At 38.1% G+C, this 14,965-nt stretch overlaps 1 protein-coding gene across 1 annotated transcript; it reads left to right on the top strand.

Annotated features, from left to right (window-relative positions):
* The first annotated feature begins 1,589 nt into the window (after nt 1-1,589).
* LOC127812549 (uncharacterized) lies at nt 1,590-3,805 on the top strand. Its single transcript, XM_052352968.1, has 2 exons — nt 1,590-2,415; nt 2,550-3,805. Exons 1-2 carry the CDS (start codon nt 1,696-1,698, stop codon nt 2,913-2,915), a joined length of 1,086 nt encoding a protein of 361 aa, XP_052208928.1. The 5' UTR covers nt 1,590-1,695; the 3' UTR covers nt 2,916-3,805.
* Nucleotides 3,806-14,965: the final 11,160 nt, after the last annotated feature.

Consider the following 14,965-nt stretch of genomic DNA (forward strand, 5'->3'; position numbering starts at 1 on the left):
CCCAAATACCTTTATCTATAAATTTTAAATTATTGACAACTTATTTTAGTCTGGATAAAAAATAATAATTTTAAAAAATAATTATTAATTATACTGGACACATGATAAATATGTGTAAAAGTTTGATTTAACTAAAATAATCAAATTGAACCGACTAAAATTGTCAGTTTGATTTAATTTTAACTAAAAATCAGTTTGGTTCGATTATTAAATTTAATAATTTCGGTTCAATTTAATTTTTTTTATTAAACAAATCGAAATAACCTTTCGATTTTTTGGGTTTTTTTTGATTTGTTTAATTTTTGATTTTTGTTTTTTTTCAATTCATTCTATTCATTTTTTTTATTTGAACCTTTCGATCGGTTCAATTTTTTTGTATTTGTTTAATTTTTTTTATTTTTAATTTTAATATTATAATCAATTCGATAATTGAACGGAGAAAACAGTCTACCGGTAGCGCAGGCAAATAGATGGTTGGATCATTAAAGTGGCCACCCATACATTAATTAAGGGGCTCTTAAAATCAAAAGCAGAGACCACAGTGTCCAAAGGATGTGACAATTTGCCATCATAATGTGGCAACGCATTGTTTGGCCGGCTGGTTAATTTGGCAACAAATGGAATAAAAAGGAAATATATATATATATATACATGTGTTGTGTTCCATTTATTACTTGTTCCTCACCATCAATCAACCCATTACTCACATCCATCTACTGACTCACTAATAAAAGGAAATGGATTGAAAAATGGAGTCAAATTTTGCCAAACTAATATTGACCCGACAGTTAAAAGATAAATTTATAGAGATTAGTCGGGTCAAAACTTCATTTTTTTGGGACTTTTTACCTAAAACCCAAGTTTTGGTCTCTCTCCATTTGATGAGAAAGAATAAGAAATTTTGAGAACTTCAAACTTAATCATCGATAATTATTTATTGACCAAATTTATATTTTTATTCATATAATTTTACATTTTTTTGGTGTGATCATTTGATTTTTTTTTTGTTTTGATTATATATTTATATCTATATTTTTGAGTAAATTTAATTTTTATACTTTGACTTTTTTATGTGATAATTTAAATTTTTTGTTATTTTGATTACATCTTTTTATTTAAATTTTTGAGATAATTTAATTCATATACTATGATGTATAAAAAAAAGGAGATTAAATTAACTTGTATCATTTTATTTTATTTTTTACACATTGAAATATAAGAATTAACTTGACTCGAAAATACAAGTCTATAGATTTAATTAAAGTAATGAAAAGTTTGAGTTCTCACACCAAAAAATAAAAAGAGAATCAGTGTAAAAGTTATACTGATTCAAAAATATAGATATAATTAAAATAATAAAAAATTAACTTATCACAAAAAAAAAAATTAAAAATACAGACACAAAAATATAGGTTTGACCATCATTTATTAGTTAATATCTCCTAATTAACTGAACAAATATTGAATTTTTGGCTTAATTTTTTTATGAACATATTTATATATATATGTGTATATGTAAAATCATATTTTTCTCATAATTATGAATTTATAATACGCTTTCTCCATACATATATGCTGCCCTCACGCTCCTTCCTCCCATAGATCTGTTCCCCTCCCTCTCCCTCTCTCTCTCTCTCTAAACGCCATTGAAGAGCTACACAGATAGCTCTTCTGATCCGCTGAAAACCCTAAAAAATGTCCAGCCACAACCATTCCTCCCCTCTTGCGTCTTGCTTCCGCCCCACCACCGCTGACCACCAGCACTCCGCCGTGGGGCCGCCGTCCTCGCCAATCTCCGGCAACGCCAACCTCACCACCTGCGTCTACCACACCGACCTCGGCCTATTCGACCTCACCTGGTCCCGCTCCTCCCTCGGCCGCTCCCTCCACCTCCACCTCCTCCCCGCCGCCGCCACCGGCGATGACGCCATCAATATCTCCCCTTCTTTCCGCCTCCACATCAAGCCTTTCATCTTCTGGAAGAAACACGGCTCAAAGAAGCTCCCCATCGCCAACACAAAGAAAACCTTCCAAATCTTTTGGGATCTTTCCAGGGCCAAATTCGGGTCCCAGCCCGAGCCGCAATCTGGGTTCTACATCGCCGTCGTCTTCGGCGGCGAGATGATCCTCCTCGTCGGCGACTCTCCTGCCGAAGCCTACGCCAAGTCGAGAGCTTCGAAGCCTCTCCGAGCCGACACAATGGTTCTGAGAAGAGAACATATGTACGGGAACAAGCTGTATACCACAAAAGCAAGCTTCGGAGGCAAAACTAGAGACATATCCATAGATTGCAGAACCGGCGACGATCCAAGACTCTACTTCAGCGTCGATCACAAGAGGGTTTTGCAGGTGAAGCACCTGAAATGGAAGTTCAGAGGCAATGAAAGGATCGAAATTGATGGGGTTTCCATACAGGTCAGTCTATTCTTAACTTCAATATCTCTTCATCATCGACGTATCTTCATTGTTATGGGTTTGTGAACGACGTATCAGTCATTCAAAGCAATACAAAGTACATTGTTTTGAGCCTTGTGTTTCTTCTACCTTAGGTGTCTTGGGACGTATACAACTGGTTGTTTGAGGACGATGAAGATCGGCACGCCCTGTTCATGTTCAGGTTCGAGAAGCAAGGCTTTGAAGACGACGAAGACCGCCACCATGACCACCAGCTTAGCCACCATTTAAACGAGAAGAACGGAATGGCGGCCTTCTGGTCGCAGCAATCTTCTGGGCCGGGATACGAGAAGAAGAAGAGGAAGAAGAGCTTGCTGAGAACGGCGAGAAGCTCCTCCTCTTCGTCCCTGTCCTCGGCTTCTTCCAGCTGCAGCTCTGTGATGGAATGGGCGAGCGCGGAAGAGAATGAGCTGAAGGGCCCTTCTGACTTCTCTCTTCTGATCTACGCTTGGAAGAGCTGAGGCCGATCGATCACTCCTGGTTACAATTTCTATCTTTCTTCTCATAACTTCTCGATCCCCTTGTTTGATCACAAGCTTGCTAACCCATTGATTTGTTCATGAACATATATACATATTGCCTTCTTACATCAATGTACAAGAAGAGATATAGACCATGTAGAGCTTATAGAAACCATGATCGAGATTCCCTAGCTAGCTAGGTTCTAACCATCTTAATTTGTTTCCCTTCGTTCTGCTCTGAAAAGTATAGAAATCGAGGAAGAAGAATAAAGCAAATATATATATATATATATATATAACTTCGTTTTGTAATTGGGTATTGTTGTGGAGTGATCGAAGCTGTAAATCAGTTCGGGTTTCTTCTTTCAACAATCGGGTTCCCTAAACTCCATTCTCGTTATCTCTTCAAACTCACTTCAACTGATCAATACGAAACTCATATTAAGTCGAGAGAATTATGATATATTACCAAATACGAAAGGTTTCAAGCTCAATCCCAGATGAGCTTTTTGATTGTGTTCTGAGTTTTTTGATTTTTAGGGTATAAAAATGATAATGGTAGTTGTATAAGGGTACCCTTTTTTTGTTTCATTTTTTGGGGCTTTTATTGTCCCAATGTGGGCATGGTTGTAGGGTACTTGGGTTTTGGTGAGGCTGGCAGTGAGTTGTTTGATTATGATTGAGAGTCGTGTGTTGTAATTTCGTGCGAGATTCCGAAGTTGAATCCAACCATTTCACTAACGTGCATGTGAGGTGTGGGGTCTCTCCTTTTGCCAAGTCTTGTCGTCTTTGCGCCCCCACTCTCCTGACTCATCTCCACCGTTGATCTTCAATCAAATGTTGCTTTGGACTGTTGATATATAATCGGCACAGGATACAATTGTAGAACTGCAGTACTTGATCACACGTCATATATACAAGGTAATGCTAATGATCCTCACAATGGTTGAATTTTAATAAATGTATATTGATTTTAAATAAATATATTATTGTTGTTTAAAATAATTTTATTAGTTGATAATAAATATATTATTTTTGTAATATTTTATTAATTACAAAAATATTTTAAAATTAAAAATATTACACATTATCTAAAAATAAGATGTATTTATCAAAACTTAATCATTGCCAATTAACATTATATAGTTGTGTTAATGAGTACCCTACATCTAGGTTGCATGGATATAATAAAAAATAAAAAATTAAAAAAATACATTTAAAAAAAAAGTAAAAACGAAAACGTACAAAAGCACATAAATACAAAAATATAAAGGTATTTTTTAAATATAATTTTTAATATAAAAAATAGTTATTAAACCTAAAAATAAACATGAATTCCATAATGTATTTTAAAAAAATTTAAAAATAAATTCTATAAAAAATTAAATTTTTTTATTTAGAGATGAAAAAAAATTTCAACCTTAAAGCTGGTTCAAGATAGATCTGTCTCTAACTTCTTTGTGGACTGAAACGCATTTCAAAATTGAAAATATGTTTACATATTTTATTAATAATATAAAATAATTTCAAAACATTTTCAAAATTATAAAAATAACTCAAAAATATTTTTTTAAAATATGAATTTGACCATTGCTAACGATATTCGTTAAAATTATAATAACCCCATTTAATATACTTAACATTAAACTCTTTTATTTATTGATAATAAATAAATCAAATTTTTAAATATTTTACTAATTAATAAAAATAAGTAAATATTAAAAATAAAATTATATTAAATATACTTTTACATAGGGGTGAACAACATTTCGATTAAATCAAACCAGCTGAAAATATTAGTTCGGTTCAATTCAAATTGTAAGTTAGTTCGGTTTGATTTCTAAATTTGATGGTTTCAATTATTTTGATTCGATTCACTTTGGCCTACGTATTGAAAAAAAATGAAATAACCAAATCGTTTGAAATGTCAAAAAAGATATTATTTTTGTATTTTGTTATTTTGATTTTTAATTAATTCAATTTTTTTATTTTTTATTTAAAAATATATTCAATTGATTTAATTTAATTTTTTACACAAATTTAATTTATTTAATTTAAACAATTCAATCAATTCATTCACTTATTAGAAAAACGTGTGTGTGTGTATATATATACAATGGCATCGAAAGTGGTGGGAAATTAGAAAAATGAGGAAAGGCGTGAAAGAGTTGTCTTTGTTTGACCGTTGGAGCGGTCTGCGGCCAGCTTTGTCGGTCCCATGAAGTTGAGGAAAGGGCACACGGTCATGGAAGGGATTTTATTAGGATTACGTGACCGGAAATTCTATATGCAATTGACTTTTTTATCCTTCTACACTCATATTTTGAAAAAAGAATATATTTTTATAGTCACTCGCTATCGCAGCTTGCTTGTAACCACCCGTCATCGTAGACAACTGTTATATATATTTCCCGCATCACCTCGCATGGGTCAGACTCGGTCCGATAGACCGGCCCAATCACCCAAGGCCAAGAAGGCCCGGACGACCTCGTCAAGGAAGGTCCAGCCTCCACCAAAGATCCGGAACTCATAAAGCGAGCATATGGCGAGCTCCCGGTAATCCCCCAACGAGCTCGGAGCAATCGACTAACGAGCTCCTGAAATATCCTCCAGATCGCTGGCCTAAAACCTCCAGCTCGCATGAGCGGCAAAGCTGCTGAGAAGTCAGAGGTAGGGTCCGATCACTTTATCTGTAACAGCCCATGCCCCTCGTAATGAGGATCCCACTCCCGGTCTTGCGAAGGCGGTAAGAACTGTTTGTCCCCCATTATACAAACACTGTATTTTTATATATTATCTAAATTGTAAAAGCCCCTCAAGATAAATGTGAATGAAAGAGACCATGAGGGGCAAGGAGGAGAGGAAAAAATAATAATCAGATACCGCCACTCTGGGAGAATAATCAGATGGCGGCCGTGGACTAGGCATCGTTCTGGCCGAACAACGTAAAAGATTCTGGTGTACACGCTTGGAACTGTGGGGGAAGGGGTTTTCTTCCTTCCTTCTCGGTATTTTTGGATTGACTCACCGCGGCCCAAAACGAATCACGGTCGGCCGAAATCAAACGTCGACATTTTGGCGCTAGAGGAAGAGGCCGCTCTAATCAATAGCCATGGCTAGAGGAAGGAATACTAGAAGTTCCGAGGCGGCGGTCGACCCACCTGAAAATCACCACGACCGACCACGAGACTTACCACCAAATGGAGGACCCATTGCCCCGACAGCCGATACTCCTTTGCCGCCGCCTGCTGGAGATGCTCCCGGCATACCACCACAGGTCCCTGTCCAGCCTACTATCCAAATCACTGGGACATGGACGATTCGGGACTGGCAGCAGCGCCAGGAAGCATTGGAGAATACGGTAATGCAACTCGCTGACGCGGTTAGAATTCTGGCCCAAGCTCAAGCACGGGCTGTCCACGACCCACCGGCGTCACCTCGCAGGGTCCGCCAACCGCGGGAAGAGAGACACCCACCCGCGGAAGAAGATATCGGGGATAACTATCCGTCCCCAATTCATCGCTCCCTAGTTCGAGAAAGAAGCAGGCGATCGCAAGCCCAGCAATCAGTAGGACCGGACTCAACTGTGGAAGAGCTGTATCAAAGGGTGCGACAGCTGGAAGAACGACAAGGAGTCCGCAGCCAGAATAATGGCCGTGGGGATAGGACGCCGTTCGCCAGAGAGATTGAGCTCGAACCCCTGCCCCGGAGGTTTAAGGTCCCGAGCATGCCATAATATAATGGGGACATCGACCCCTATGATTACCTGGCGGCTCGTCCTTCTCCGTACAAAGACCCCTCCTGGCAGGGCCTCCACGGCCAGCTCCTTCTCACGGACCCTGACCCGTTTGGCCCTGATATCCTCCCCTTGTTGCAGCTGGTCCGATCTCCGTTTCGAGCTGGCGGCAGGAGCGTCTCGAACCTCCACTGCGACCTCCTTCCCACGGGATCCACTCGAACCATGGTCTCGGGAGGCAGGGGGCCGATGCCCCAGCTGCAAATGAGCTTGCTTTGACTATTGGGGCTGACGGGGCAGTGTTCTTTGCCTCTGCTCCTACTGCCCCCCCCGCGATTGTTGGGTTTGCTGCTGCTGAGGGCGTGATTGCGGCTGCGGCTGCTCCGACCTGCCATCCCACGAGCTATAGCTCGGGGTTATGGAGGACGTAGTGCTCGACCTCGCCCTATGACGCTTCGGTTGGAGGAGCTCGAGATCGACCATATTATCGTCTTGGTCGGCTTCCCCTCTTGAACTGTTCGTCTCAGCGAGCTGTAAGCCGGAAGGGAGAATCTCCGCACCCAAGTCCCTGAAATGATCTCCCTCGATAGTCTCGGTGCCAAGAGGAGGGGCGAGCTCGTATTCGCGAAGTAGCTCGTCCGAAAGTTTAAGAATTTCCGAGCTCGACTCCGCAGCCACAAGTTTGCCAAGGATATCAGTCTCCTCGGCCGATAAAACCGGTTTCTTCCCCCCAAAATCTGCATCAAAGCATGAGCAAGTTAAAACAAGCACTCTCGGAACAAAGGAAAGATTTATGAGAGCTCATATTCTCTTACCAGGGGTCAGTGCGAAGCTACAATTCCTAAGTAGAGAAAGAGAAGGGTAAGACACGAAGAACCAACTGGACTTGTAATCGCCCACGTTGGACTTCCCCTTTGCTTTACCCTGAGGAAGGGCGGCCTTGTACGGAGAAGGACGAGCCGCCAGGTAATACAGCCCGTCCTTGGCATTTTTGAAAGAAAATAAAAATCTTATCAGTTTTGGCGAAGGGAGAGGAAGTTTGTTTATAAGGAATAAAACGGCCAAAGAAGTAAGTTGGGCATACGAATTCGGTATTAGTTGGAAGGGGGCGAGCTTGATGTCGTTCAAGAGGGCGATAAGGTACGGGGCTATTGGGAACCTAAAGCCAGACTCGAGGTGTTGGGGGCTAATAGCTATGAAATTGGCTGGCGGGTAGGCTGCATGGGAGCTCGAAGCAGGGATGTATATTCGGCAGGTCCTGGGGAGACGAAACTCCTGAGCACAAGTCACCATCTCGTGAAGCTTGGCCTTGGACGAGAATCTCTTGAAGACCGCAAGATCAGCACTCCCACCAGCGATCTGATCTTGAACCTTCAGCTCGATTTCCCGAGAGGTCAGGACGGTGACCTCCCTGCACCCCGAGCTCGCACCCCCAAGATTTTGGCCCTCCATAATGAGACAATCTTCGGAGCTCAAAGTGTCGTTTTCTCCTACGATATAATTGCAGCGCTTTTGACCTGAATTTCCACGGTGTTGGTCGGACATCTACAAAGGAAAAGAGAGAACAGTCAGGTCGCAAGTCGCGAACCAGACCTCAAGAAACTAAAAAAAAAAAAAAAAAAAAAAAAAAAAAACCCTTAAACGTCCCCTAGGTCTTCCAGGCAGAGCGCTTCGCAAATGGGGTACCGCCTAGGGCAGAGGGGCTGCAGCCGCAAGCCCGGTGTTCCATGAAAAGCTAATCCTAAGGTCATTGGACCCAAAGGCCCAGCAAACGACAAACCGAATCGTGCCGTTTCTCCAAAAATGAGAACGACATCGATCGACGAAGCCAGAGAAACCACCGACGGCTAACCAACGGTGGATGGCCTCACAAGAAGAAGAAGAAAGTCACGACAAACTTACCTAAAAGCTGCGCTTGACGACTGAATGGGGACTCGTACCAAGCACCGGACGAGAACGGCAGACGTCTGAAAGCACGGCGGTAATGGAGGCCTCGAGAGAGGAAAGAGAAAGTAGGGAGGCAAAGGTTTGAGGGAGTTTCAAAATAGCGTGAAAGAAGAAGCGGGTGGACACTCCCCACTATTTATACTGACGGCTTGGTCCATCCCAACCGTCGGATCAAATGACGACTTATCCCATGCTCCGCATCCAGCGGCCGCACAACAGCTTGTGGGTCCCACGAGTGTAATCATGCGCAGAAATGGGGAGGGGGCGCGCATTAAATGCGCTGCCGACAAAGCGTGCTGCGTGGAACGACGAGACTTAAGGTGATTGGGCAGAAGTCGGAGGGATGGAAGAACAGCTGGCACGCGTCAGTTCCCAGCGCGAAGATCGTGCCGCGAACTGGGGGGCTTATGTTATATGTATTTCCCGCATCACCCCGCATGGGCCAGACTCGGTCCGATAGACCGGCCCAATCACCCAAGGCCAAGAAGGCCCGGACGACCTCGTCAAGGAAGGTCCAGCCTCCACCAAAGATCCGGAACTCATAAAGCGAGCATATGGCGAGCTCCCGGTAATCCCCCAACGAGCTCGGAGCAATCGACTAACGAGCTCCTGAAATATCCTCCAGATCGCTGGCCCATCCAGGTCGCTGGCCTAAAACCTCCAGCTCGCATGAGCGGCAAAACTGCTGAGAAGTCAGAGGTAGGGTCCGATCACTTTATCTGTAACAGCCCATGCCCCTCGTAATGAGGATCCCACTCCCGGTCTTGCGAAGGCGGTAAGAACTGTTTGTCCCCCATTATACAAACACTGTATTTTTATATATTATCTAGATTGTAAAAGCCCCTCAAGATAAATGTGAATGAAAGAGACCATGAGGGGCAAGGAGGAGAGGAAAAAATAATAATCAGATACCACCACTCTGGGAGAATAATCAGATGGCGGCCGTGGACTAGGCATCGTTCTGGCCGAACCACGTAAAAAATTCTGCTGTACACGCTTGGAACTGTGGGGGGAGGGGTTTTCTTCCTTCATTCTCGGTATTTTTGGATTGACTCACCGCGGCCCAAAACGAATCACGGTCGGCCGAAATCAAACGTCGACAACAACTGTGTTCTCACCAACTACCCAAGCTCCCATCGAGTGCCGTGACGAACATGATCACCATTAACTCACACATTTTATCCATCATCACACTCACTTTCCCCCGTTCTCTCTTTCTTTTTACTGCTGGTGTTGCTCCCACCGAACCCATTTCCCTTCTCTCTCTTTCTTTCTCCCGTCAGTGTTCCTTGAGAGCTTTGGAAGCACCCCGAACCCCAGGGTTTGGGGAGCTTCCAAAGCCGCTAGGGCTTGAAAGCATTTGAACGCACTGGAGCCCTGTGTTTAGGGAAGTAGGTTCGTTGGGAACAACATCAGCAGGAAAGAGTATGTGTGTGAGTGTGATGATGGGTGGGAGGTGGGACTTGATAGCAGCTGCCAGCAATGATGGGTGATGATGGTCGACGATGAGCGATGCAGGTGGATGATTGTGTACAAGGATATTTTTGAAAAAATAATTAATAAATTGTAGAAGGTGATTGTAAAAAGCAAAGCAGTTAGTTGTAAATAGAATTTCCCTTATGTGACACTAGTGTTTGGGGTTTACCAGTCATTCATTTGTAATAAATATATATATATTAATTATAATATAATTATTATAATTTATTTTTTTTAAATTTTTATACTTTACCTATTATTACATTATGAAATAACTATTTTAATACTCACTTGTGACACTTTTGTATCACATCAATGCAAATATATAATACATTAATGTATAAGCGTCACAAATGAATGCTCAAGAATTTTTTTGCATGGGTACTTAAACCATCTTTGGGATTAGATTTTCGATGCCTTGACACTAAATCGACACTAAATTTTGGGTAATTTTTAAGTATATGTTTCAAGTAATTAAGTTTATGATTTATGAGCCTATTTCACATGTAAAATTGGGCTTGACGATGCTAGTTTATCATCTCGTTGCTTACACGGAACACTTGAATCATTTTTAAATTACTATGAATGTGTTTTGACAAACTAGAAGAGATAGTATTATCAATCTATTTACCTTTAGATCTTGCTTATGAATTCTTCGAAAGAAACAACCATCCAATTTCTATGAAAGACACAACACCATATGATATGACTAGTCTCCATTCAAACTTGACCCCCATTAACTTAGGCAATTGACTTAGTCATCAAAGTAATGATATATTTATAGGGTTTGTGTAAGGCCACAATCTACATACATGCATGCCAAAGTAAATCAAGGAGAGAATGGTTGTAAGAAAATGCTATTTCGACATTTTTCATTAATATTTTATATTATGTATCGTATTAATATAAATGTTAAAATTAAGGGCACAAATAACATTTCTATCCTATCAGCAACCCAATTTATATTTAATTAATGGGTAGGTGAAGAAATCCATTAGGTGCCCGTGATCCTCAGCCAAGAGTGCCGGTTGAATGGTGTCATGTTCTCTGAGTAATTTTTTCAAACACGTGGCGTGCTTCATCTTCTTGACGTGACATAAGCCGTATTGTTCAAGCAGATCGAGATTGGAAAGTTGAAGACCGTGATCTTGCAGTCGTCGAGTTTGAGCTGCGGGCTGATCGTAAGTGACGGTTTGCGGTAGCCACGAAGATTGACATTTGAATTTGTGGGTTGGTCGGTTGCTGGATTGGTTCCCCCACTTGAAACGCTCTTGAATACTTCACATTTTGGTTGACTTTAAGTCTCTCACAATAAGATTATAAATTTATAGTGGAAGTACTGTTTCTAGGGTTAGGTAACACGTTTGGGTTAAATTAAAATAATTAAATTAAATCGATCAATATTATTTACTCGATTCAATTCAAGCTGTAGCTTAATTTGGTTTAATTTTTAAATTTAATAATTTTAATTATTTTTGTTTGGTTCGATTCGGTCTCCGTATTAAAAAAAATTGAAATAATTAAACTAATTGAAATGTCAAAAATGATGTTGTTCTTGGATTTTCTTTTTTTGAATTTTGTAGTTTTTTTTATTTTTTGGTCTATTTATTTATTTTTTTCAATTTTTTGGTTTATTCAAAATCATGGTGCCTCCCTTGCTCCGAATAAATAAAATAAATTAAAAAATAAATTTTTATTAGAACTGTCTATATCAAATTCATCCTTTGAAATCATATAGATCTTAGATATAATTAAACAGAAAGGATTGAGACGATATTTTGTAAATACATAATTATCTTAAATATATTCATCATTCCTGTATTTTTCAATCACGTAGAAAGAACAAAAGAGAGATCTTGTTGTTTTTTCAATAATTTCTAATTTTTAATGGATCTTTAGTAGGATTCAAACCCAAATGAAGTTTTGATCATCATAGAAAAAAAAGAACAAATGGATCGGTTTGAGTATTTATTTAGACATTTTGTTTTAGTTTTTAACACAAGTTCAATCTATTGAATTTGAGTTATCGAACCAATCAAATATTCACCCTTAATTAATTTTATAATTTTTATACCTAAAATTGTGTTATGATTATTAAACTCATTAAATAGGCATAATAATTCGTAATATGTGTTTAGATATGAAGTCGCCTTAAAAAGATTTAAAACCTATTACAGTATATTGTGCAAAACCTTGGAGGTGTCATTATTGATAACATTTTAATTTATTCTTTGATTAATCATTTGTTTAACTATAAATAATTTAGTGAGGAGGCCATGGTGGGCTTCGGCCCAATTAAAGACATTTATAGGGAGCCTTTGCATTATGGGTTGAGATGGGCCCAATCACTAATCCACAAATATTAGGATTGTATAAAAGTTCGATTTAATCGAAATAATCTAATCGAATTGATTGAAATTGCCAGTTTGAATTAATTTTAGATAAGGGTCAGTTCAATTTAGTTATTAAATTTGAAAATTTCAATTATTTTAGTTTTTCTATTGAAAAAAATCGAAATAACTAAATTGACTGAAATTTTTTATTTTTTAGATTTTAGGTTTTTTGGATTTTTTTTTTTGGTTTGTTAATTTTTTTGGATTTTTTTGTGTTTTTTTTGTGTTCGGTTCTATTTTTTTTCAAGTTTTTGGGTTTTTTTTTCGATCAGTTTGATTTTTTTTTATTTGTTTGATTTTTTAGTTTCTTCAGTTGATTTGGTTTAATTTTTTACACAACTTCGGTCTATTTAGTTTTAGCATTCGACCAGTTGAACCCCCTAAAAAAATACCATATTTTTTACACAACTTCGGTCTATTTAGTTTTAGCATTCGACCAGTTGAACCCCCTAAAAAAATACCATAAGCTCGACTCAATGTAATAATTTTTTTTTTTTTTAATGACACGTAACCTAAATTTTAGATAGTATGGTCTTACCAAATTCTTCACTTTTAAAATCTTGAACTTAAATAAGTGAATACTTAAAATAATCGTTATGTATTATAGTTAAACTCGAAATCTCAAATCTCGAGGCCAATAATATAAGGATGGGATCTCATTCTCAAAGCATAAATAATGAAAGAACACAGTGGAGGGGGCTTTTATTCAAAAGCAAAGAAGCTGGCAAAGCAGCTTTCTCCACAAAGAGAAAGAGCAAACTTCATCAAATGCACAGCCCAGATGAAGGAAGCAGTGCCAACTGCCTTTCTTCATAATGAGAAAAGAAAGCAAAAATGTGGAGTCACAGGCTTACGGTGAGCATTTGTTCATCCAATCGATCAGATTAATCAAATCGAATATATTAAAAAATATTTAAAAAATTAATTAAATCGATCGAATAGATGTTTGAATAAAAAAAACTGAAAAAAATTGAATATTTAATTATTAATTTAAACAGTTTCTTCTTATATTGAATCTTCCCTTCTCTAATTGTTAATTTGATAAAAAATAATATTAATTTTGACATTTCGATTAGTTTAGTTATTTTGATTTTTTTTCAATAAAAAGATTAAAGTGAATCGAAATAACCAAAAAATTCAAATTTAAAAACCAAACCGGTTTAAAATTCTTGATTCAAATTTATAAATATGTACCTGTAGTTTAGGAGATGATGCCCCTATTTTTCAAGAAATATTTTGTATGATTGTGTGTATATGTACCTCATAGTCATAAAAATAAAAGTATGGTTCCATTTAATCGAGTAATGTTTACTATTTACTCAAGTAACGTTTTAACTTTAATCGAGTAACGTTTATTAGTTATTCCTTGATTACTCAAGTAATCTTTCTTAAATTATGATAATACTTGAGTAATATTGTTAGGTATGGAGTAAGTTCCTTTCATCTTTGTTTCATCATTTGTTCACTATTTTAATATGAAAAATTGTGTTTAGAAATGCTCTTAGGTGTGTTGAAAGACCTAACTGATCAACTAAGATCATTTCTCACAATATTCTCACCTTTCTTATTTTTAATAGAGAAAAATTGGGATAATATGGAAATCCCTCCAATTGAGTAGGTATATTCCGATGGCATTTTTAATAGAGTTTCATGAGTACTAAATGTTATTGTCAAGATATAATAATAAATTTTTTTGTGTGGGATAGTGTCTCAAAAAGTTTATGAATGACCAATCCGCGAGTGACCTACAAAAAAGAAACTAATTAATGTACTTGAAGTATAGCAAGTAGAGTTATATTTTGAGTAAAGTAGTGACCATACCTTTTGTAATAAGAGTCTCTCATTTATTTTGGGGGGGGGGGGGAGGCTGACAAGTGGAAGAAGAGTCACGATATTCAATAGGACATTTTGGGTTCTCTTCCAAATTTATAGGTGAGAATATTGGAGCTAGAATTGACTCGCGAGAGTCTTTCAAATAAAGTTGATGAGTCATTCATGAATTCTCGAGAAGGTCTTTTGAAGGCATCGAGAGAAACTCTAGAGTGAGGTAGATTACTTGGTCTTGACTTTGGTCACTTGTGCTGAGGTCATTCAATCTCTTGCAAATCTCTCACTTAGGTCTCTCAGTTACTCAAAGTGGTGTCTCTCAGTCTCTATCATCCCATGACCTCATGATCTTGTGGCTTGTTTTTGTGAATTTCTTCTTTTAATAGACTTTTGAACTTTCTTTGGAGTTAGGCTTATCATTGAATCGGGACTCACCATTTTGGACACAATACCAAAAATAATGGTTATATGTCTACGTAAGAATAATTACAAGAACTTTATAAGCAAATAGAGGAATTTTTATTTTTTTTAGAATTTTATTTTTAATTACTTATTGATGACCAACCAGACATTCTTTTTTTCATTTTTTTCTATTTTTTAATTTACAAAATAATAATCTAATCAAAATAAAAATTTAAAAATTATTTTCTTAAATTTTCCCACCACCTCTC

The sequence above is a fragment of the Diospyros lotus genome, chromosome 11 (genome assembly GCF_014633365.1).
Source record: "Diospyros lotus cultivar Yz01 chromosome 11, ASM1463336v1, whole genome shotgun sequence".
NCBI lineage: Eukaryota > Viridiplantae > Streptophyta > Magnoliopsida > Ericales > Ebenaceae > Diospyros > Diospyros lotus.